The following is a 25551-nucleotide window of genomic DNA, read 5'->3' as shown; positions in this document are numbered from 1 at the left end:
TTTGGAAGCAAATTTAAATTCACTGACAAGGATTATAATTGAAAGCGACTCCAATGTTGATTCAGTGATTTGAATATTATCCTGTTGTATGCTTTTAATTAATAATATTCTTTAGTTTTCAAAAATATATAGTTTAATATTTATATGTCATGGTAATGTTATAACTTTGCTGCAATTTGACTGCTTGACTATTTATTCACAAATTCTATGAGTATAATAAATAACAATTTTATAAACATTTATTTTTGGTGAATAGTCAAGTGATTGGATATTTTAACATTTATTTTGACATTATTGTAAAATTAATGAACAATACTATCCATAACAAAGGGCTTTATATAAATGGCTTTTAACTGTTATGCATTATCTTTTGAATTAATGCTTTAATTTATTTATGCAAAAAAAGAAGGAAATATATATCATTGCTAACGAAGACCTAACAAAAAGAGAGGAGACTCGTGCCAGCAAGATCTGATCTCACTTCATTCTCAAACAAAGACCTGCCTAGCTAAAAGATGATGCTAACTGGAATTTGCCCCTATGTTGACATGGTCATGGAAAGCAACAAGCAATAAAACTCAAAGAGTAAAACGACTTTATGTCATGGAAAAGAACCCCACAATCACAATCCCCTATTAAAATTGATTCATTGGCAATTTGGTTCTTTTCCTCTTGGATGATTGCACACAACAAAGAAAGGAGTTTACCTCTCACCAGTTGTATTGTGTTTGTTGCCCATCAACTCCAGCCGACCCATTTGCCACCTCATGTGGACGAAAGGCTATATATGGTACAACAAGGAGGATTGCCAGATCTCTTTAATCATCAATTATTTAGAGGCAGAGCCCCACCTTGCCCAAAATGAAAATGAAAACACTTCACTTACCACATCAGATTGTACTGGTTGACCCTAGCCGGTGGACCTCCTTCTGTACTACATTCATTTTACCTTTCAATCAATATAATTCAGTTCACTTTTTAAAAAAGAAAAAAACACATAATATTTGCATTAATTCACTCTCATATGTCAATGTTTTTCTGTCAGAATATTCATTTTTATTCTTCAAAATAAACTATTTATATATATATATATATATATATATATATATATAAAACTTTCAATATAAATATGACAATAATGACCTATATATATATTGACCCTTTAAAGATAATGGAAAATTTAAGATGATTTAAATGTATGCATATTAAGTGCATTATAATATATATATATATATATATATATATATATATATATATATGATGATGATTATGATTGAATTAATCCAAGGGGGCTAAAAGGCTGTTTAACTCCATTGGAAGCAAATGACAAGTTGTGTTAAAGTGGTGGAGAATAAAGGCATATTACTCTAACAGGTAGTTATCCAGAAATTTGTATGAGTATGTGGTAATTATTAATTATCAATAATTATTGTTGCTTTATGGTAATCGCTTTGTTGACAAGGCAAGTTTCTATTGGGACACGACATGAAGCATTGCCTACATATGATATATCCTCTCCACTGTTCAGGGTCCAATAATATGGGTCTAGGTTCACTTTACGCTCTCTCTTTCTCTCTCCTTCACACCCGCACAGAAGAAGCTATAGCTAGCTTCAACCCTGATTCTCAGTTTTCGTGATCAAAACCAGACTAGTGTTATTCTTTCCTTTGTTCCTTTCGTTATGCTTTGCTTTGTCTTTGCTCTTTCTACTTCACAACAGCCTCTGTTCTAGTGGTCTTTCCTTTTCTCTTCTTTTGAATCTTAATAGGTTTTCAGATAGCAACATGGAGTCTTTTTTCAGATTTATAGATGCATGGTAGAGTCAGATCTATATGTCTAAAATTTCATGTGGCACTTCATGAATTATAATTGGCAGCATTGAAATATAGTCTGCTTTTTAAGTAAGTATTTTTCTTTTATTTTTGCTTGAATTTAATCATTTTGTTTGATTAAATTAGGGTTTTCTCTTAGGGTACGTTCTTAATATTCTTCTGGACTAAGATCTAATCCATGCAGCTTTATATTTATACTAGTTATCTCTATCCCAACTTTGCCTGGTGCATGGTGTTTTTACAAAGGAATTGGTATTTCCAATCTTTAGAAACAAGTTTTAATTAATCTGGCTATAGCTAGTTGATGAAATTTAATCTACAGATTCTTCTTTTGGTTAATTTGTTTGTACAAATCGAGGAGCAGTCGTTGTTTGCAAATGTGGCATCATCAAGATTCACATGCAACGTACATATATATTTATATATATTATATGGTTTTGGCCTGAGAATCCTGATGATGCTGCATTGGCAATGAATGGCTAGATGGAGAACTTTGATCGGCTTCTTCTCCTTTCCATCCCAACATGGTGGTTTCTTTCCCAATATTACCAATAAATTGAAAGGGTATCTATTGGCGGTATATATACCAATTGGATCTAAATCTAATCCTTCCTAGGTATGTTCCTTTCTCTTGCTTGTTGATTCAGGATTTATGTTCTTTTCAAGTGAGTATATAAATTTGAACGGCAGATGGATGACTTGAAGCCTGGCATCATGAAGATGGGATTCAAATCTCACTGGCCTTGGAGTTAGAAACATCCAAGCCTGTAATTATCTGGAATAATAAAGTGAGAAGACTTTGCTCTCGCTCACTCTATATATCTGTAACTTACTGCATAATATAATGGTAATTATTTGATTCAAGTTTTTTGCATTCGGCCGACACTGATGTAGCTAGATATATATATATATATATATCAATCATAATCCTTTCTTCTTATAAGCATCAAAACAAAGTGATGATAATCTTAAATTCCCAGGTATTAACCCCATACTGTTCGTTTGGGGGTTGATGATTTTCTAATTAGTTTACATCAAGATTTTTATGTACAAATGAGTTTTTCTGTTTCTGGAAACCTTTTTCAGTGTAATTATGCATGCCATCTATGTCGTCCTTGGTACTATCTCCCCATTCACCATCCACTGAGATCGGTGGGGCAACCTTTCTGATCTGATCTGATCTCTCTGCTGCGCTGCAAGAATTTTAATTGATGGTCCTCTCTGTTCATTTGTCAATCATGCTGTTCATTGGCACCCTCCTATAGTTGCTTCCATGCTTTACAGCTGATTGCTCATTCCAACCGTTAATTGCTGCCACTCCAGGTGAGATGCCCTTAATTTGCCATCCAAATCTTTAAGACTTGTTTAAGATTGCTTCTGTAGTAGTAGTACCAGTATTAGTATAAGTACACCAACTTTGAAGCACTAAACATGGAATAATATTCATTTGCTTAACAAATATATCTTATAATTCAAATATGTTTCCACTACAAATGACATAAATTATGTTTACTTTTTGTAAACTCTAGTAACCAACTCCTGACTTATGATGGAAGGATGAAATATATCTATATAATAATTACATACATCATTTTTTTTTCTCACTTTTTGGGTATTCTTTACCAGCTACTCTCATGTGACTTAACTATATACACACATTTCTTCTCCTATGCTATTATCTACTCTCATCTACTCCTATATACACACTAGGCGTCTCATGGCAGCCCTCCAAAGATGGTGATCTCAAATTCAACGTTGACAGTTCTACTAAAGGTAAACCGAAGCCGGTTGGTTGTGGTGGCAATCTTAAGAATTCTGACAGATTTGTTGTTGGGGTTTTTTTCGGCCTCCTTGATTGCCAAGAGTCTAACCTTGCTGAGCTTCTGGCCATCCCTTATGCTTTGCAACTCTTTGCCTCATCTCCTTATTATAGGTCTAACTTGATCATCGAATCTGACTCAAAGGTAGCTCTCTCATGGATTAATAATGAATCGCATCAACTTTGGAATTTTTGACGAGTCTTTAATGAAATTGATGCTCACCTACACTCACTTGGTCATGTCACTCTCCCACACATTCTAAGGGAAGGTAGCACCTTTGTAGATTCCTTGGCCAAGTATGGGGTTGACAGGAATTTTACTTTTTCTGCTTGGTGGTGATATTTATTGCAGTGTGCTTTCAGAAGCGTTCTCTTCACATAATTTGCTCCTTTTCATTTATTGTGTGTTTGTTTTTGCTTTGATGCTATCACAACACAGAGGATAGGGGACATCCCTATATGTTTGATCAATTTTTTTTTTCTATCTCAGTTTGCTCTACTTGTTCTTTGTTTTATGATATGAGGACTTTTTCTTACAAGAATTATCTTATTTTAGTCTGTTTAATAGGAGATGCAACTGCTCTCTCTTCGAGAAGCAGTTGCTATCTTTTGTAATTATATTCACTATCAATGAAATCTTTAATTAACTGAAAAAAAAAAAAGAAGAAGATATTTTCCGACATTGATTATATATCACAACTAATGATATCTCCCCTTCCATATATTACTATCTTTTTGGGGCCTATACATTCCTTTAATTTCCAATAAGTAGAGAGAGGATATTTAAAGGGAAAGGGGGCTATTTTATTAATCAACGTCATATGTCTCTTCTGCTTCCTTAACTAAGGAACACATCCAAACGGGATTTGGGTTCTACTTCTTACATGCATATACAGAAAGAACAAAGTAGCATAAGTGTTCATGTAGTGCCTAGTTTTTCTGATTCATATATATGGTTCCTCCTTTAATCCTACCCTTAAAATTATTTCATGCATTCTATATGTATTTTAACGTCTTATTGTGTTTTCTGTTTTCTTCTTCGACATGTTATTGGTTTGGACTGCCATACATAAAGAGTTCAACATTTGAACCTGAATTGTTATAGTCTTTCAACCCTATATATTTCTTTTCCTTTCCACTTTGTGTGGGCAGTCCCTCAACTTATAGACGATTTGCTGATAACGTGAGTGCAAGATTTGTATGGCTCGTAATTTTGACTTTACCTATGTCAAATAGAATTAATGCTATGATCAAAGAGCAACAAGATGGGGTTTTGAAGGGTATTTTACACCTTTAAAAATTGCTGACTGATTGAAATGAGCTTAATCCTTTGTTCATTTCTGCATGGAATTTTTAGATACATGTTCTCTATCTCTGATGAGAAGGCCTTGTGATTTTGTAATGGTTGCTGTCTTTGTGCTCATTAAGATCATGATTCCAGTGTCTGCAACGATTATATTATTCTTGATTTTAAGTAAAGACTGAAGCATTTTAAGGATTTGATTTATCCAGGAAACTATATCTGGTGCAAATAAGAAATCGATTATTGCATGATCTGCTCACCAAACAATGTTGTGTACTATTTGACATGTTATGATATCTAACAATTAATGTCTCTGCCAACTTTTGCCTGTAGAACCAAAACTGATCAGTACTATTTTCATTCTCCAACTTGTCTCAGGGGATGAGTAATAATGACATTCCATTCTTAAAATGCTGCATTTCCGAAATTTCAGAAGGTCATGAACTTCAGGTTAAATTTGAACCTGGTTGATTTGTTATTTTTTTTTTTTGAAAGTTAATAATGTATTTAGATCAGAGGAAACCAAACTGGTTTATCTCTGGGAAAAAACAAGCAATTCAAATCTGTTACTCTTCACTTAGAAGGTAACCTCCCTGAATCAACACCACATGCCCTGTACCCAAAAATCTATATAAAAAGGAGGAGATTCCTGGCCTCCCTCTACCTCCCCAGTATTCCTCAGAAGCAATGTACACAGAAAACCCTCCCTCTACGCTTTCAACAAACAAGCATACCCTCCTAAGCCTAAGAACAAAGTAGACAACAAACTGTCCAGAACACATCATGTTCATACTCTGAACAATAAAGGAATCCAAAGATGTCAATCTCTACAAAAACCTAGATATGTAGAAGGTAAATATTGTTCTCAGATGAGAAGAAACTTATAATGCTATGTGACAGGTGATGCTTACTTCAAAAATTCATAGGAATATAGATGCTTAATATCTATGGATAAAAAAAAAAGACTTTGAAATGAATCATACTTTTGAGAAAGAAAAGAGATGCCTTCTACTGTTCTACATCCACGAAGCCTGTTGTTAAGTCACAATCAATGGGTAGGTTTGAGACATCTCTTCCAGCTCTGACATGTTCATGTAGAATCTGACATGTTCATCTAGTTGAAATTCTCAAAAGCTTTGATTGCAACCACTTTTTGTCGACAAGAAAACAGCTTCTTACATAAAGTAATAAGGGTGTCATTGGTTGGGACAGATACTATTTGACACTCGATTTATATTTGATGAATGAAATATGAGTAACCATATCTTTTCTATTTTCTCATATCAATCTAGCTAGAGAAAGATTACTATATTTGTTTTATAATTACATGGAAGAAAAATTAAAAACAAGAATAATGAGTGGCACACCTGAACTCGCCGATTCCAACACTGAGTTCCACCCACAGTGAGTCATGAATATTCCACCAACTGCTGGGTGGTTCAATTTAAAGAATCTCGGGAGTTCAACCCTTTACAATAAGGACTCTATCTTTAACTTTTTATTCAAAGATGTGACCTTTATCATCGTTGATAACCCAAATGAAAGAAACCTTTGAAGCTTCAAGGCCAAAAGTTATCTGCAAAAGCTGTGGCTCAGGAAACTCACATAAACTCCCAAAGCAAACATAAAGTACAGAAGTAGGTTCTTTCGAGTCAAGCCATGAGAGACACTAGGTCTTTATCTGTGGAAGCTTTGTTTCCCTCTCTGTTATTCAAGATCCTTTGTATTGAAGAGTGAAGCTGGCCCACGGGATATATTCGTTTACCATTTATTTTCTCGTTCAATCTCATGGACGGTGTTAGCTATTAGCATACGTGTTTCACTCAGCTTCGGTGAACTTATCAAAGAAATCATTTAACCCCAAGTTGCCAAAGAACCGGTCTGGCATGTGAGACTTGGTGATATAAACAGGGTCAGGTAAACCGGGTACTAGAAAGGACTCGGTCTCTGAGTTCACACAGTTAGCTTTTGCTTACTCTGGCTAGCTGCAACCGTTAAGCAAAGAGAGATTCAAGCAGCATGTTCCATGGAAAACTAGACCTGGGATAACGTAATTTTGGGCAATCTCAGCCGTCCACGGGATATTTTGGTCGGATATGATCGCATCAGGTTTGTATTGAGAGACAAGGTCATCGGCCTGAGGCTGTAGAGTCATGATTGCTTTGCTGAAATTGTATGAAAGGTGTCTTGATGAGAGTGTGTCAAGGTTCTCACTAGTTTCAAATAGGTCTGCGGCGGAGAAATGAAAATCTAATGTCAGGAGGTTGATTTGGAGGTTACCAGATTGATGGTCTCCGTTGAGGATTGTTTGGAAGCGGGAGATGTTTCGTGGGGTGGTGATTACGGTGGCCTTGGAGCCATGGGTGGCAACGAGTCTGGCCATGTCGATCATGGGGACAAGGTGACCTGGTGACATGAAGGGAAAAAGAGAAGACACGGAGCTGATCCGGTCGAGTTATTGATACCATTGTGCAGGCGAGCCAAGGGGCTTGTTATGCCGCGAATTTTGTTGTGAAGACTGTAGAGAGTTTTGCTTAAACTTAGAAGAGGTGCATATAATCAGAAAATGTAAAGACACTTGATACTTGATGATCTGCAGTTTTGTGAGAAAGGTCCTAGATCTAACCAAGATCACTGGCCAATAAGGAAAGGCCAGATCTTTGGCTCTTTGATGTGCTGTTCAGTTAAATCTTTGAATAGACCCCAGATAAGCTTTTGCTGCAAATTTACGAAATACTTTGATAAGCAAGTCCGACTGTTAAGTATAATTTGACTAAATTGTGGTCATATTATTATTCAATTATTCTACACTCTTCACTCTTGTACATAACTCTAATGTATGAACTGCAAAATGCTCTGAATTTCAGCATAAGATACACATTTATATGAGTTAAATCACAGACCAGAAACAGATACCTCGGTACAATCTCACCAGCTGGTCCGTTACTTGAAACATCAACATGGCTACAAGAGCTACCAAGCTGACGTTGAATCAATTCCCAAATGTCTTAAGACTTCTGGAACTGCGATGAAACTAGTCCGCTGTGAAACTATACCAAATTAACAATTCTTACCAGAACCAAAATGATTGCAGAAAGCAGCCTTGACTGCCATACAGTCAGCTTAGGAATAGAATTAACCTTACACAGATGCCTTAAGTACGTTTAATAACTACTCAAGGTGCTTTAATTGAATATAGGTTTTCTGAAGACTGACCACAAACAAAAAACATGCTGATTCTGATAGTACTGCAACAAGTTTTTACACGTAACAAAGACAAAGAAATAGCAGCAGCGGTAATAACTAGTTATATAATATGCCTAACAGAAAGCCCTTCAGGGAAATTATCTGGGAAAAAAGAAAAAGGACCTTCATTGAAATACATGTACACTAGAAGTTTCAGGACAGAATTTCATACACATTTGCAATATGCAGGTTAAGACCAACGAAGCAAGTCTAAAATGCCATTTTTTGTTAGACAAAGTTATAGATAAGTTCATCAGCTTGCCTTTTAGAGTACACCATTAGGAGGCATCCCATTCCTTCTGTAGTTCCAGGGTCATTCATCTCACGATCCCTTCTGCCTGTCATACCTAATCAGAGATGAGCAACTGACAGTTCCTATCCTTTAGAATCTTTTGAAAGCTTAGCCATTTCCTGAAACAGATATATAATACTTATTCATTAAAGTTAGTACAGCATCCTCAACATCCTCTGCAACTTCCTTCTGTGATGGATTTGCAGTCATCATCATTTTGTCTGTCATATCAGGTGGCAATACAAGGAATATCATAAGCAAGGTCTTCACTGCAGTTTCACAAAGATAAAAGGATCTTCTATCTTGATTCACACATGAGAATGGAGGTACCTAAGGTTCTCTATTAGACTATTACACAGCTCAAGTTCAATTCCTCTGTATGAAGATTTTGGTTATTCAGACACCCCAACGTACACCTTGCTGCCTAAAAGAAGGGTGTAGAAGTGAAGAGGCTAAAACATACAAACATACTTGGGAATAGCATCATCTACAGTGTAGCAGTTTCCACTATCGAACCATCTACGCATAATTAGTGCCCAAGAACGGGGTGAATCTTGTTTGTGGGTAAGCAATTACAACCCTGAGAAATTCATGATAAAATTTGGTGTTTCTGTTTCTCTCAGATCCTCTTCATCTACTGAACTTACTTCTCTCAGCAAGCAAACACTCTTCAGCAAAAACATCAAGTCTAATGCAATCCAAGCCGCATATAATTTAGTCACATTAATGATAGAGGTCATGAAGGACACAAACTTGCATGGATTCCAAAGCCATATAATTTGATTGCCCACTGTTGATACGTACTTCCCAGGTGCAGCATCAATGGCAGTGGGATGTGATGACCAACATCTCAACGAAGCCTGCAGCAGAACCCAAAGACTGAAAATACTAGCCATTTCTAAAATCAAAATCCCACATGCATTTGTTTTGAACTAACCTCAAGTTCAGCCATGCTTGCTTTCAAACTATCCTGGGCAACATGATTTGGCAAGCATATCCGTTCACAGGCATTTTTCTTAAACAAGAATGTTCTTTGGTTAAAGTCCTAGCATCAGGATGGTAATATATGTCATCCAGAAGATAGGTTGAGATTTTGTTAGCACCAAGCTGCATATTGTGAGGTCTAAACTACATACCACTAGAAAAAGAACAGCACGGTCAAGGACCGTCCAATCTCCACAGTTGAAGCAAACATTACCAGCAATCAGAACTATTGATCCCTGACTGTATGAAGGCTACCCACAAGTGCGCTATAAACTCTTTGATCAGGCATATGGCCCACATTGATCATCTCATTGTACAATCTAAAAGCTTCATCTGATCTGCCTTCCTTAGACAACCCTGAAATAATTGCTGTATAGGTGACTACATTTGGAACTAGACCCTTTTGATGCATTTCATTAAACAGTTTCATTGCCTCATCTACCTTCCCATAAATACATTCACCATGCACAAGTGATGTGTATGTGTATACATCTGGAATTCTCCCCTTGGCTTCCATCTCATCCCTTACCTTATAAGCATCCTTCAGTTTCCCTTTCTTGGTATATCCATCAATGAGAGCATTGTATGTAATGGTATCAGGCCTCTCTCCCCTTCTCTCCATCTGTTGAAATAGCCTCTTTGCCTCAACAAAGTTCCCTTCTTTGCAGTGAATATCAATCAAAGTAGTGAAGTTGACTACGTTAGGAGTAACTCCCTTTTCTACCATCATGAACAACCATCTCTTTGCTTCCTCATGTCGTTTCAATTTACTCATCCCACTAGCTATTGTGTTGTAAGTAAACACATCAGGCTGCAACCCTTTCTTCTCCATCGCAGCCAGTCGACTCAAAGCATCATCCATCATCCCCTTTCTGCAATATCCATGCAGAAGTGTATTAAATACCACCTGATTTACATCAATCCCTTGACTTTGCATGTCATTTACCATCATCTGAGCTGCCTCCATCTGCTCAGTCTTGCAGAGACCATCAATTAAAGCCCCATAAACATGTGCATTCGGAACAAGGCCTTTCTCAGTCAAGTCATCAAACAACGAAACAGCCCTCTTAATATTCCCTCTTCTACAGTGCCAACTAATCATAGAAGTGTAAAGATGAACATCCATTTCCACCCTTCTTTCACGCATTTCATCAAACAGCTTCTCAACGTCTTCATGCTTACCAACACTTCCAAAATACTCAATCAAAACAGTATAAGTGGCTGCATTATACTCCACATTCTCCTTCTCCATCAACCTCAAAACCTCAGTAACAACCCCAAAATCCTTCGTTTTAATATATGCATTTAAAATTGTATTATAAGTAATAACATTAGCTTTAACCCCTTTATTAACCATTTCATTCATCAACTCTCTACCTTTCTCAACTTCCCCTCTATTACACAATCCATCAATCACAATTGTCATAGAATAAACACTGACTTCCACACCAGACTCAACCATTCTTCTAAAAACCCCCAAAAGTGAATCACCTTTACCACACTTCTTCAATGCGATCAAATACAAAATGCAAGACCTTTCATCAATCTTAAAACCCATTTTCTCCATGTAGCCGAAAACCCCATTTGCCTCTTCAAACATTTTGTTATCTACACAAACTCTAAAATACAAGTCACAGAACTTTTCAAGAAAGTTTGAGTCGTTACACTCGAAACCAACTAGAGAAATCATTTCCTCAACTGGGTATCTAAGATTATCATCAAAGATTATAAACTTCAATACTTCTTTTATTTCTTTGAATTTTCCAGCTTTGTACAATCTTAGAATGATGGCTATATGGGTTTTAAGACTGGGTTTTTGGGAAGTAAGAGAAAGGTTTGTTTTTAAAAAGTTGAAGAAGAGGGTACAAGACTGAAGAGGGAGATTTGGGTTTGAGAGAATGAGGCTGGTTACGTTTGAGTCGAGATTAGAGAGCAGAGATGGGTTGGTTTTAAAGGGTTTAAGGCCGGATTTTATGAGGATTGTAGTGATTTTTGCTGCTGTTTTTTGGTTTGTGAGTGAAGTTCGGTTACTGGAGACGGCTTCCTTCAACATTTGGGAAAGTTTTTCAGTTGACATTGCTATTCAATTATAGGAATTTACATGCGCTTGTTCTGAGACCTCCTGTTTGATTTCCCTCTCCCTAGAGCTCTTTATGTTCTCGACTGGAGCTCTGTCTGTTACCTTTCAGTCCTCCAACCGACGTCGTTTCCTCTCCAGTTTTTTTTATTTTATAAAAGTCAAATTATACAATTAGTCTCTTTTTTCTATCAAAATGGTAAATTTAACCTCTATATAATAATTTATACAAATTAAATTATGTACTTTTCAAAATCGACAATATCACTTCAATGTATTAAAAAAATTTTATTATTTATATTGATATGGACATGTTATTTTCTTATTAATATGACGTTAAATATGATAACATAACAATATGGATATAAAATTATTCAATGTGAACTAATAGTTTTAAACAGAGTTGAAAAACAAACAAATAAAAAAAATAAATTTCTAGGATTTAAGAAAAGAGTGTTGTGGATAGAGAAAAATTGAATTTTTATGCCTCATAATCTAAAACAGTAAAAAAATATTATGAAATAAATAAAAATAATAATACATCATGTTTAACAAATCATCATATTAATAAGAAAATACAATCTTCATATATAATTAAACTTCTTTTTTAAACTATCACTTTTTTTACTTGAATTTTTTAACTTTAGTAATTTGGTTTAAAACTCAGCTATTTATACGTAAGACAACACTTTAGGGATACAATTTATTTTATTAACAAGAAAAACATCACGGTCAGATTACAATGTGGAAGCATTTTAAGCGGTTGAAGGCTTTAGGCCATATTCTTACGCTGCCATAAGCTTAACAACAGATTTCACTCTTGCCCTTGGATGAACCGGTGAATCTAAAGGGGATATGTCTGTGTCTCTATATCTAAACAAGCAAATCTACATATGCACCAAGTCCATGTTTGTTGAGGCATTGCTTGAGCTTGTATAACGCCCGGCTCTCTAGCTGCCTCACCCTTTCCTTGGATAATCCGAACATGTTTCCTATCTCAGACAGAGAATTCTCTTTGCTTTCTTCAATACCAAATCTTAGCTTGATTATCGTCCTTTCTCTCGGGCTGAGAACACTTAGAAGGTTGCGCACATGCTGCCTCATCAGTTGCTTTGCCACACTAACATCTGGGATCTCAATACCAGTATCTGGCGTTACCTCCTGCGACCATGACAAGAACCAAGAATTAGTATAGGATGGCCGGGTTTAAAGCTACATATTTAGGAAATTCTTTAAAATTTGTAAATGAGTGGCACCCCTTTTGGCACCACAATTTCCCTGTCTTTGGTCATTCACATTTTTAATCAATAAATGCTACCACATGGGAATCAAGGTAAAATGAAAGCATTACCTGAAAGGTGATATCCTGGTCCACCCACACAGATTGTTGCATAGAAAGTGGCATCCTTGTTGTGAATAGCAACTTATCCAACTTCTCAACCGTAATTCCAACACGTCTTGCTAGTTCTTCTTTGGAAGGACAATGATTTCCTTCTCGAATGTATGATTTTTTTGCATCCAATACTTTGCTCAAAAGGGTATGTACATTCTCCTGAGAACAATATATAGGTTCTTCACTGGTATAATATATCTCAGTAATATAATAAAAATCTGTCTGCCTTAAACATATATCATAAACTTATAAGATTTCCAGCTACTTGAAGAGATATGGTCCTATCCAACATTATTATGTTGGCAAAGAACTAGAATGCAATAGGACAAAGACTGTATACTTTCAAACATAGCGTGGCTCCATGTGTACGTGGCATACATGCCAGCAAGCATAAACTTCATTTTTGAAATTAGAAATTAGAAAGAGAAGGAAATTATAAGTACCGGCAATCGAACAGTTCTGGAATGTTGCATTATAGACTTCCTAATTGTTTGCCTTATCCACCAATAGGCATAGGTGGCAAATCGACATCCAACTTGTGGTTTGAACCTCTCAACACTTTTCATAAGACCCATACTTCCCTCCTGCAGCAGATCCTGAAGGCTAAGACCACGGCTCTGATATTGTTTAGCAATGTGAACCACCATGCGCAAATTCGCATAGATCAATTTATCCCGACTGCTGTTTCCAGAGTGGAGTTCTGCCTGCAAGGCTGAACAACGAAGACCTATGGCTTCAGCCCATTCAACCAAGGTTGGTTCACGCCCAAACTGAGATTGAAGCTTACTCTTCACCTTCTCTAATCTCATCAAATTCTGTAGGTGTTACAAGCACCACGAATAAGACATTTTACAAACAAAAAATTCCTTATTTCCATGCTTTAAAAAATAGGCAGGATTGAAAAAGGTACCTGTACTTGATTACTCAATTCAGACTCTTCTTTAGCAGTCAAGAGTTGTTTTGTCTCAGGACCCCACAAGAACAATCGAAGGGGATCATTAGGATCAAAGCCTTCACTCAACTTTCTTCTTACATCCGTCCTTCGTGAACTGTAGGTCTCACGAATCGTAACTTTAGGTTGCACCCTCCGTCGTTTAGACTGTCTCTCTAAACGTCTGGTTGACCTAACAGTAACTACTTCCTCCTTCTCAACTGGCAAAGTACACGAATTAGCAGACCCCAAGCTGCAATAGCATTAGATATCAGTCCTCAACGGTTTAACCTAGAATATAAATAAAACTAGGAAGACAATATAGAAACTAACCTATTAGAAAGTGAATCATCAAGATCTAATTTGAGGTCCTCAGACAACGATGCAGCTTGTTTAGATGCTGACAAAGCTTTCTTAGCAAGGGCAACTATATTACTTGGTTCAACATCCACAATCTCCTTGGTATCAGCTGCAACAGACTGCATATTCGAGGTAGATGATGGATTCTCCTCTGATTCCAAAAGTGACAATCTGAGATTGAAAAAAACAATTAAAGCAGCCCATGAGGCTGGAATTCAGGGGGAAAGAGATTACAGTCACAGGGATATTTGATGCCGGAAGCAATCAATAGATGAGATTTAGTTCATTTACAATTGCGTTAAATCAGGCCACTGGAGCAATTTCTTTTCAAATCCCAACTGGCCAAAGTTGTTGGAGGCATTCTCTTCATTAAGTGATGCCTCATTCTCAATCTGCTGTTTGTCTGTTGCTCCCTGTAATCAAGTAAATAATGATATCTAAGTAAGGAGTTTCCGAACAAATATTGAGAAAAGATATCAACAAAATGACCAGAAAACGAACATAAAAGGTAAGTCTGTGTTTCCGTATATGTTCTGCATAGATAAAACAACAATCTCACCGGGTATGCTTTATCTTCCTTAAAGAAGTGCAAGACAGGCAGAGGTCTATAGTCATCACGCTGCTCTTGTAAAAGAACTGATGTAGGAAAATGCCTAGCTACAGAAGTAATCGGAATAGAAGTTGCTGCAGGAGCTGCTTGCTCATGAAACATCAAAACTGCATAATTGATTCATATATTGTCATTCATAACTTAAAAATCATTATTTCTCAGAACTTGAGAGCAAAACACATACATTCATGCATAACCACATATAGACAGTTTTCTATCCATCTATATCTCCATAAACATACATAATTTTATCAAAAACCCGGAAGTTATATAAATACAACAACTGCACCATATATCAAAAAATGTAAAAGAGTTGAATTTATGCATTCAACTTAGAAGCAAATTGACCAATGAAGTAACAGTAAGTTTCAGTCTACCATGTGCATAATTCCCATTTCTAAGACCAACAATCATTGCTACATATCCTTAAAGAACAAAAATGCTTCAAAAAGAAAATCCCAAGGAAGTTAATCTAACAAACAGAACATCGAACACTCTAGCGACACAACAAGTAGACTATTAGAGTAACTCTAAACTGGGTATTAAACTAATGATTACAAACAACAAAAGAAAAAAATGTCCCCAATACTAGAAATAAATGTTACCTGAAGAAGATGATGTTGAAAAAACAGAACTTTTGAGTTGGGTTCTTGTCGAAAAAGTAGGAGGAGAAGAAAGCAAATTCCTTGCAGCTTCCATTGATGGAAATGTAACTATTGTTTTTCTCTACAACGTAATCTTAAACATTATTAGGTTCGTTCATCTGGGTATGTGTGTGTTTGCTTGTTGCTTTATAGAGAATGCGGGTTCAAAAGCCAGAGCTTTGAGCTTTGCAGTTTGTAGATAAAGAAGAAGAAGCTAAGCACCGCCCTGCTGAGAAAAATCCATTCCTCGCCTCAAATTTGGTAATCCACCACTCAAATGGATGACGTTGGGCCTTATACACCTTGGGGCCCGTACAGATAATCGTCCGAAGGATATTTTTCTAGGCCCATCTGAATTCTGATACCGCTGATGAAGCCCAAGTTGGGCACCACTTAACCACTGATTCGGGTTGGGCTTTGTGGATGTTGAGAAACTGTATGGGCTCGCTAAACAAACCGATTCGGCCCCACGTGACGTCACAGCATTGTGGGGCCCATTTTTTGTTGGCGAAAAAGATAGAGATTGAGAGAGAGAAGAATATTAAGAAGAGGGTTTGGAAGTAATGAAAAAACTTTTGAGGTAACGTGTTGAATTTAAGGAGACATTGAAACAAATTGGTGGAAAATCAATTCAAGTGGTCAACATTTTAGCAAACGAAAAGTCTCATCAGTCTTGACCAAAGAACACATGCTAACATGTGGCTTTGTTGGTGGCTATGAATATAAGTTTTTTTTTTATTTAATTGAAAAAAAAATTTAAACTCTACTCTTTAGACAATTAATCATGTACTAATTAAATGATCAAATACCCATATCCTAGTTATGAATATAAGCTTCATTATTAAGGAATTCTTACTTTGATTGGTTTAATTCAAATGAATGGTATCATGTATATATTGTCATTACTCTTAAATACTAAGCATAATAATAAATGTTCCTTAACTTGACTTTTCAATTTTCTATAAAAATTCAATATTTATTAAATTATTATTTATTTTTCCCATAACGTTTGTAAATAATCAAATAATTCAAACTTGCATTACTTTGATCACAATCAATCCATCATTTGTATAGTTTTATGTAGGCATAATGTTTTTAAAAAGTTTTTGAATTATTAAAAAAATTAAGATAAATCTTTATTTTTCTTATTATTTAATTTTAGTTCTTGTTATTTATTTTGAACAAATGGATTTTGACAATTAATAATTAATTAACTGTCATTAATCAAAATATCATTTATCATTTTATATTAATATGAAGCTAACGTGAATATTAAAAAATACCACGTGATTATGTTATCATATTACATTAATATTTTGCTTTATCATCCATTATAATGTATTAGCATGTTACATGAAATATAAAAACAAGTGACATTTATTGACGTAAAAGTTAAAAAATATTATATAATCATATTATCATATCTCATTAATACATTACGATATCATTTATTATAACATATTAAAATACCACATGATAGAGAAAGATAAATGACATTCGTTAACAAGAAAGTTGAAAAATATTACGAAATCATATTATCATAGCATATTAATATATCATATTATCATTTATTATAACATATTAGTATAACACGTGTCATAAAAAGTTAAATGAGATTTTAATTAACAACTCTTAATTAATAATTAATTATAAAAATTTATTTGATTAAAAATAACAATATAAAAAAATTAAAAAAATTTAAAGCATTATTTTAGATACCATGACTTTTAGGTAAGGAAAATGGGAATGTGGTGATTGGATGGAATAGTTTGGATCGTTTCAACCTTTTTCAAGTGTCGTTTCGATACTTAAATCACAATTCAGCTGGAATGGAATTAAATTAGAAAATTAGGTCATTGTCAAATCACATTAGATTAAGTGAAGTCACGGTTGAGATCTGAGAATCAGTGAAGGGAAGCAGGAGGCCACAAGAGACAAGGGGGTGAGTCCCGGGAGCGAGTTGCAAATTCCAAGGGTTGTCAATGTGTCTGTCAGATTGTCAGACGACTCACTTGGTTTGTTTCAAAGTACAATCTGTCACCTTCCCCAACTCCTAGCACACGGTTTCCCATGCCACGTCTCTCGCACGACTATGTCTTCCCTTTTTTTTTTTTTTCTTTACCCCTACTTTTCAAATCTTTCTAGAAGTGCAAAATTAACATAGTTTTAGATTTGGACATTTTATTTAATAATAAAAATTGAATTTAAAGTTCAAATTTTAAATTATAAAAAATTTAAATAGATTTTAATTATTTTTTATAAAGGCAAATTTCTTTAAATAATTAAATTTATCATATGATATTTAAAAAAATATTTGATTTATTTTAAAAAATTTAAATAAAATTTTATCTTTTATTAAATTTAATTAAGTATTTATATTTTTTATTTTAAATAAAATATTTTTTTATAATTATCAATTAATTATTATTAATCAAAATATCACTTATTACTTTATACAATATAATGTTAACATGTCATAATAAATAATAATATGACATGATAACATAATGACATCATTACGTAATATTTTTATTTTTCACGTATGTATAAAATAATAAATAATATTTTGATTAAAAATAATTATTTTTAAGTGATTATTTGATATAAAATAAAAATATAAAAACTTAATTGAAAGTAATAGTAGAATATAAATTTATATAAATTTTCTTAAATAATTCATGATGTTTTAAATCATTATGTTTAAATTTATTAATAAAATTTATTTATTGAGTAATAAAAATATTTTCAAAATTTGAATAATAGGTGTTACAAGTGAGAAAGAAAATCTATTTTCTTAGAAAAGAATGCTCCAAAAATAAATCAAGGCCCAAAATCACTCTCCAATTATTGCAACCCAAGCAAAAATTTTGGTAAAGGATACATCATACATATGTATCAATCTAAATCAACGTACCAAAAGTGGGATCCACCCATACAACATCTAAAGAGGGACCCACCATCCACACCCAAACTAGGACGGGGAACCGTCCTAACCCCATTACTGGACCCCACATCACAAACGTTGATGAAACCCCAGCTCGACACGTCAGCCGAACCCTCACGTCAAGACAAATCGGACCCTTTGATCTCTTTCCCCGCTACCTTTAAAAGAGACTCCGCTTTCCTCTGTGTGGGGTCAGTAGCATCCCACACCGCCCAAATACGCCAAAAAGGTTCCGAACCCTAATAAGCCCCTTAAAACCCTAGCCTTAACCCTCCATGGGCTCTGAAATGGCGCTTCACAAATTCTCCACCGCCAACCACAACCACCAGAACTCGAACATTAACTCGGTGGTCTCTGATGAGTCGACTCCCAAGACCCAACTCGCTCTCCCTACTCGGAAACCCGTTTCTTCGCTTTCTAAAGACCGCCACACCAAAGTGAATGGTCGTGGCCGCCGTGTTCGGATGCCGGCCCTTTGTGCAGCCCGGATCTTCCAGCTGACTCGAGAACTTGGCCACCGCTCCGACGGTGAGACCATCGAGTGGCTGCTCCGTCAAGCCGAGCCTTCTATCATTGCCGCCACCGGGTCCGGCACCGTCCCTGCAGCCCATGAAATCTCTTGTCCCGCCGGCCCCACGATGACTTCCGCTTCTCCGCCTTCTGTGTCGTGTCAGGTACACCCGGTAGGGGTTGGCAGCGGCAGCGTAGTGGCAGGGATGTATACCATGACGGCGCCACCGCCGAATTGTCGGTTGGACTTGTGCCAACCAGTAGGGTTTCAGTATTCAGCTGTAGGAAGAAGTGGGTATCAACATATGCCATTTACGGCGTTGTTGTTGCAGCCTACGACGGCGGCAGAGGAGGTGGAGGAGAGGCAGCGGGTGGAAGACGAGGAAGAAGAGATTAGGCATCATGAATAGAGACGGGGAAGTACAGCTATATATATATATATATATATATATATAATCTGTATAATTGGGTAGTATTTTTATTTTCTTAGTTTAGATTGCAGAACTTGAAGTGATGGATCTTGGCACTTAGAAATGCCTTCTTTTTATCCCTGTAAATTGTTCAGGAATGGAAATTAAATATTACTCTTTAATTTTTTGAGTCAAATTCTTTTTCTTTTTCCGGCATTGTAGAGTGAAGCAGGTTCTGGGTTTAGATGAGTGGACTGAGAAACAATGAGAATCAAAAGCACTTGCTGAAATGGAGGAAATGGACCCACGATTCATCTATTCATGACATGTAAGTTTGCAGGAGAATAAAAATGGCAGACAATTTTTAATTCTTAAATCAAGCTGCAGCAGGTCTCCTCTGAAGACTGACCCACCTTGTTCAAATTTCAAAAATTCAGTCTTTCCGATACAGTAAGAACTGTTTCTAGTGTCATATCCAACGGTCAGTTGGTCACACTTGATTCTTGACCAATTCAAACTTCAGACACAAACATCGATCATAATCTTTCTTTTTAAAAGATATAGTATCTGGATGAGCAGAATGGAATGTACCGCATCATGCCATTGGAAAGAAAACCAGAGTTCTCAATGCTGAGATTGATTATGTTTGAATCAACAAAGAATAAGTATGAACAACAGATACACTCCTGTTGGAATTCTTTCATGTATGCAAAATTTGAGCTGTGAATATTGGCAACATTCAAGGGCAGGCCAGAAGTATCATAAGGCCTTTTCCTTTTATGTTCGTTTTACAATATAAAGTAGTAGGAAATACTATATCGTTGTGAAAGCAAAGATTATTATGATGGTTCGAAGGGGACTCAGGGTGTGTCTTTCGAGCGATTGAACAGCTTGGGCAAGTCGACAGCAACAATAATGGTGGAAGCTTGACTCGCCCTTATTTGTGTTAGTTCCCAAAATTCCACCACTTTCTCTTCCTTGGAACCTCAACTGAGGGGAGATCTAGAATCAAGAACAAAGCAAAATGCAAAACAAAACGATGATATTAGAGGAATGATGGACATGGTAAAGCATTGAACTATGACACATGCAATTCCATTTTAAGTTGGAAAGCAGACGACATTGTAGGCTTCCCAATCCTCCTATCAAGGTTCTTCACACAACCAAATAGGTCGGAGACCTTGGTTCACACACCACGAGAAGCTTAGCTAAGCATTCCCCCTTGTATTTGAAAGAATAAGTAAATAAAATTAGCTCTTTTTGCTGCTCAGTGACCGGGACTTTTGAGAATATTTCTGATACTACTTCTATTGTGCTCAAATAAAATATAAATTATTCTGTGCAAGCTAAACAAAAGAGGAAAATGTAATATAGTCACCTCCTTGAATGTAGATTGAGTTGTAGTGAACTTCGGCCCAAAAACTCAAGAAAATGACTGTATTAGAACACACAACAACTCAAAAGGCTTAGCATATACGAGAGCATAGAAAAACAAACGAGAGCAAAGAAAAAAAAAAAAAGCTTCAATGTTGTTATATCTTAACTTGTGTTTTTTGCTTCTTTTGCAAAAAGTGCAGATGGATACAAAAGCAGATTACACTTTACAAAGAAATTAACAACAAAAGGTATTTACCTTTAGGCTTTCATTGGACAAGAAAAGATCATTATCTTAGTTCTATATGAAAAAAGAAATCTCCAAAACACAACCAGAGGAAAAACAAAGAAGAGGTAGGCTTGCAGCAGAAGCAAAAGGACTGAAATTTTACCTCCTTTTGACTTCTGGAAGTTAGGAAGAATCTCAATGTAACAAGTGTCCTTAAAGGAAGTTATAACAAAAATTCTTACGCCATACTGCAAAAAAGGAATGTTGCTAGTATTAGACATTAAAAATGCATGGATACCCAGTCGTACGCAAATAACAGAAAAAGAGGGTGAGAGCTGCACCACATTTGGGGGGTGGAGGAGACAACTCTGCCACATAGCTAAAACACATGTATCATGATATTCGCACTTTACTTCTTTGTTTGTTCAGAAAGTGAATGAAAATATTCTTAGAATTAAATTCAGGCAATGAAAATATATACTAGAACATGTAGGTGTAAAATTAGGGGACATCCAATACAAGAAATGAACTGATAAATAAAACAGAAGGCAACAACTAGTTGCATATAAAATTTATGGTAAATTGGTAAATTTTTTTTTTGCTAAGTCAAAAAGTAAATTAATAATAATAAAAATTTTCAGTCACAACCCAATTTTCTATCAAAAGGAAGGTGTTCACTTATTATAAATTTTAACACATACCGAGTCCGCAGCCGCCTGCAATGTAACATGATCACCCCACTCGCCACTCCTGGTACCATTTGTAAAGGGTATTAACATGGCCATTCTTTGACCAAAAGCTTGAATGAGCATAAACAAGAAAAGTAGATAATTTAACTATTACTTTGACATCTTCTTCAAATAGTCAGCATAATCCATGGGAACATATCCTTCATATGTCTCTGGGTGAGATTTAAGCTGGCAAAACAAGCCATTATAGTAAAAGCTACATCAGGATCAATTTATATGCCTTGATAAACAACTTTTATGTTATGAAAGCAAAAATTTAATTCGGGGACAACAAACCTGATTCACAACTTGTCGTCTCACATATTTGTGATTATCAGGTGTGTGATATAACTGATCTGACAGTGCACGGAACTGGAAAAGGAAAAATCGACCACAAATATTATTCCAGAAATGCACAGGTCAAACCACAAACTAAGATAATTCCAAGCCTAAATGACTCAATATGGGGATAGATTATAAGAAAAAACCTGACAGTTACCATCCCCTTGAACCTTGAGCTCAACAAAACCATATGCCTGCAATCTATTTAGGAAAAAAAAAATCTAGCATCAACCTTGCTTAGCTGATTTAACCAAATCACCAAGCCAGCCAACAACCCCCTCCCTCCCAAAAAATTAAAAAAAAAAAGGAAAATCCTTGATACGCTTCTTATTCACATACAATTAATACCTGTTCAACAACCTTTCATGATCTGACATTGCTTCATTAATTGATGGTATTTCTCCATTGATTCTAGGGACATGCTGCACAGAACAGATTTAAATGCATCAGAAGAAAATGGCTTGTATGCATCAACTCACAATTTTAACTCCAGATAAGAGAATCACAAATATGGATAATTGAATGTAAAATGACGACATTTTTATAAGGTAAACTTACAGGAATAGGAATCATTTGATTCAACCTCTTGCCTACTTCATCATCATCTAGTAAATAACCATCAGTCAGCTCCAAAGAGCAGGAAAAATCCTCTGAGTCACTGGGGCTAGAGCATGAACTAAGTGGCACCAAATCACTAGATCCATCCTGGCCATATTCATAGCCTGTGCATTGTGGCAAAATAGAATCTAAATAATAATAAGCAGAAAAATACCATGGAAGTGAAATACAAATGCAAGGAAAACATTCTGTGCACCTGAATAATAATAGTCCCCTGTTGATGAACTATGCCAATCATGAGGTTCACTGTAAGATTGCAACTGCTGTTCTCCAGAATGAAAAGATTTAGAAGCTTCTGACACCGCTAGATGTGAGAATTCTTCCTGAAGGGTACGGGCAATAACCTCATCATTCTCTATCTGGGTGCTTTCTGTATCAGTATGATCTCTAAAATAATGTGCATGATGATATATGTCACCAGCATCATGTTGTATTATGTCACTATTATATGCAGAATGATAAAACGGGTCACAGCCCAGAAACCAATGCACGATATCTGAATCTTGTTGATACATAATCATCAACTTCAAGCATATTTTCCACTAAATCATCTCAGTGAACACTTGACAATCTGTACAAACAATTCTCAATTAGATTTTCATTCACGCATAAAAAAGCATTTGAATATCTATATTCATGCATGAAGAAACAAGTCATAAAACTGCAATTACCCTGAAAAACAAAAGGCTCTGCTTCAAGCATCAAATTAAGATACTGCAGCAATATATACTCGCTAGGGGAGGTTAGTTCACTATCCTATTAAAACGATGGAAAATAAAAAATCAATCCTTCCTTGAAATTGACCAGTTGATATACAAGTTGTTCCAGATTTTTCAAGCTATTTCAAAATCAATTATCCATACAGAACCAGAATATGGAACTATTTCATATTAACAATGAAAATGAAATTAATTGCTGTTTGTATTAAGGTGTGCTACTCTGTCCAAGTGCGTCAAAATAAAACCTTGAAAAAACTAAAACTAGTTAAAATAGATTAAAATTAGTTCTAAAAAGTTAAAAAGTTAAAAAGTTTTCTAAATAAACAAATGATGAATTATCAATTTACTTTATTCAATCTAAGGATAATTGCTCCAGCAACATCCTTCCGAAAGGGAGCACCATTTCTTATGAGTTAAGAATCCAGATTACCTTGTTTAAAAAGAAGCCCAAAAAGAGTTGAGAAAAAGGTACCATCTTTTTAGACAAAACCCTAAATTGGAATCAACTTTATGAAAAGCAAAAAAAAAAAAAGAAGCTAAATTTCCTTCCTAACACAGAATAAGATCGTGTTAGATCTAAATGTACTCGAAGAATCATTTCTATTATATCCTAAAACCAACTAAATGAAAACTTTAATTACCAACAGTCAAATTATATAAACTTAATTTCTTTATTTACCCTTTTGATCTAAATTCAATTGTAACATATTCTCCACATAGCTTTTATTTCCCCATAAACAAAGCAAATTTAATGGCTAAAACCTCTGTTAATTGTTTAAAAACTCTCTTTTCCATGCCAAGACATAACTTACGTTTCTCCACATAAATTAGTTCTGAGTAATAACCAATACAAAGAACATGGAAACCACAAATCAAAGAAGCTAAATTTCCATAAAAAAGAACACATTAATTCAAACAAAAACTTGATATATCCTATCAAACAAAGAAACACCTACAAAGATTCAATGAAAAGGCCAAACGTTAGCATCAAGCAACCTCAAAAATGACAAACAAGAAGCACCCAGAATTTAAAAAAAGAAGATAAAATATATCAATCAAAACCCAGAAATATATGATCATTCCAAGTCCAATTCAATCAAAAGAATTTTTAAAAAAAAAAAACCCAAAAACATATGGAATTTAAAGTACTCACCAAACCCTGAAAGTTCGAAACCTTGGTTTCAACAGAACAAAAAAAACAAGATAGAAAAGCAAACAAGGAACTACTGTGTTTTAATGGAGTACACGAGTGACATAAGATAACGATCAAAACATTGAAATTTTTTGAAGCCCAAAAGAATTACAAAAAAATAGACTGCCCTTATTTCACGTATTTATATATAAACTGTTTCCCGCGGACGTCAAAACGACAAGCAAGCCCCTACCCGACTCAACACGGACGGCCTTTTGAGCCGCTGGATCCGAAATCGAGCGGACATGATTTTCTTTTGATTTTAAGCGGCATTTTGTAAAAATTTGTATTAAATGATTCTTCGAATAATTTTGTTTGACTTACAGAGTATGAAATAGGAAGCGTTGATATTCTTTTAGTAGACGGCAAATTACGAGATATACGGCTGAGATTGCGTGATTTTAGTCCTGATTGGGTGCTGTGAAAATGACCGTTCTGACCTTTTTCTTGAAAATAAATCTTAATAAATCCGCCATCGTCCGAGAATTCAATTGACGACCAGTATGGACCAAACAGTCCAAGTCGCCATTTTCATTTAATTTAATAACATTTAACAGATGCAAGAAAATTGCAGCAATTATACTCTATTAATTTTTTAAAAAAATTTAAATTATTCTTCATGGTATTTTTTATTGAATAGAATTAAAAAATTGCCGCCACCAAAAGATTTATTATTTATTTAATTTTCTATCAAAAGCTTTATAGGGTACGCAGGCTGGTGCTAAAATTGATGGTGGTCCAAAGGCGGCAACAAACAGGTGGCAGCAAATGACTAATGACCGTCCAAAGAATTTGTTATTGTCCAAAATAAGTACACGTGGCAGCGACATAGACATTGTGGTTATTACTAAGGAACATAGTCATGGCTGAGATCAATTTTATTTCATGAAAAATCAAAATGTCTGTTTCACTATGATTTTAATATGAAATCCAGTATTTTACACATAGCAGAGGGTTACTTTAAATGAGACAAAAGGGTTAATCCAATTTTCTA

At 35.3% G+C, this 25551-nt stretch overlaps 4 protein-coding genes and 1 long non-coding RNA gene across 7 annotated transcripts; 2 read left to right on the top strand and 3 right to left on the bottom strand.

Moving 5' to 3' along the window:
* Nucleotides 1–1526: 1526 nt before the first annotated feature.
* On the top strand, nucleotides 1527–5170 carry LOC18597992 (uncharacterized). Of its 3 annotated transcripts, XR_001928212.2 has the most exons (4): nucleotides 1909–2448; nucleotides 2523–2620; nucleotides 2919–3155; nucleotides 3543–5170. It is a non-coding gene; the product is annotated as an uncharacterized LOC18597992 (long non-coding RNA). The 3 variants fall into 3 exon arrangements; XR_001928213.2 differs by lacking the exons at nucleotides 2919–3155; nucleotides 3543–5170 and adding an exon at nucleotides 1527–1901 and having other exon boundaries at nucleotides 2155–2448; nucleotides 2523–2696; XR_001928211.2 differs by lacking the exons at nucleotides 2919–3155; nucleotides 3543–5170 and having other exon boundaries at nucleotides 2523–2696.
* A 3059-nt stretch (nucleotides 5171–8229) lies between these two features.
* On the bottom strand, nucleotides 8230–11598 carry LOC18597989 (Pentatricopeptide repeat (PPR-like) superfamily protein). Its single transcript, XM_018122033.2, is given in 3 exon segments — nucleotides 8230–9352; nucleotides 9430–9716; nucleotides 9718–11598. Coding segments are annotated over 2 exon segments (1866 nt in total). The 5' UTR covers nucleotides 11554–11598; the 3' UTR covers nucleotides 8230–9352; nucleotides 9430–9686.
* A 644-nt stretch (nucleotides 11599–12242) lies between these two features.
* Nucleotides 12243–15747, bottom strand: SIGF (RNApolymerase sigma-subunit F). Its single transcript, XM_007027314.3, has 8 exons — nucleotides 15453–15747; nucleotides 14797–14954; nucleotides 14529–14650; nucleotides 14211–14408; nucleotides 13857–14130; nucleotides 13390–13761; nucleotides 12905–13105; nucleotides 12243–12714 (listed from the first exon to the last, which is right to left on the bottom strand). Exons 1-8 carry the CDS (start codon nucleotides 15544–15546, stop codon nucleotides 12427–12429), a joined length of 1707 nt encoding a protein of 568 aa, XP_007027376.3. The 5' UTR covers nucleotides 15547–15747; the 3' UTR covers nucleotides 12243–12426.
* A 2889-nt stretch (nucleotides 15748–18636) lies between these two features.
* Nucleotides 18637–19551, top strand: LOC18597987 (TCP family transcription factor). Its single transcript, XM_007027313.3, has one exon. It carries the CDS (start codon nucleotides 18711–18713, stop codon nucleotides 19353–19355), a length of 645 nt encoding a protein of 214 aa, XP_007027375.3. The 5' UTR covers nucleotides 18637–18710; the 3' UTR covers nucleotides 19356–19551.
* A 470-nt stretch (nucleotides 19552–20021) lies between these two features.
* On the bottom strand, nucleotides 20022–24667 carry LOC18597986 (Cysteine proteinases superfamily protein). The gene is made up of 11 exons (XM_007027311.3): nucleotides 24519–24667; nucleotides 22843–23217; nucleotides 22587–22750; nucleotides 22377–22450; nucleotides 22175–22229; nucleotides 21984–22058; nucleotides 21802–21875; nucleotides 21660–21708; nucleotides 21122–21206; nucleotides 20734–20790; nucleotides 20022–20357 (listed from the first exon to the last, which is right to left on the bottom strand). Exons 2-11 carry the CDS (start codon nucleotides 23165–23167, stop codon nucleotides 20302–20304), a joined length of 1014 nt encoding a protein of 337 aa, XP_007027373.3. The 5' UTR covers nucleotides 23168–23217; nucleotides 24519–24667; the 3' UTR covers nucleotides 20022–20301.
* Between the last annotated feature and the right edge of the window lie 884 nt (nucleotides 24668–25551).

The sequence above is a fragment of the Theobroma cacao genome, chromosome 5, assembly GCF_053813885.1.
Source record: "Theobroma cacao isolate CCN51 chromosome 5, ASM5381388v1, whole genome shotgun sequence".
Lineage (NCBI taxonomy): Eukaryota > Viridiplantae > Streptophyta > Magnoliopsida > Malvales > Malvaceae > Theobroma > Theobroma cacao.
This window is presented reverse-complemented; position numbering and strand designations above follow the sequence as displayed.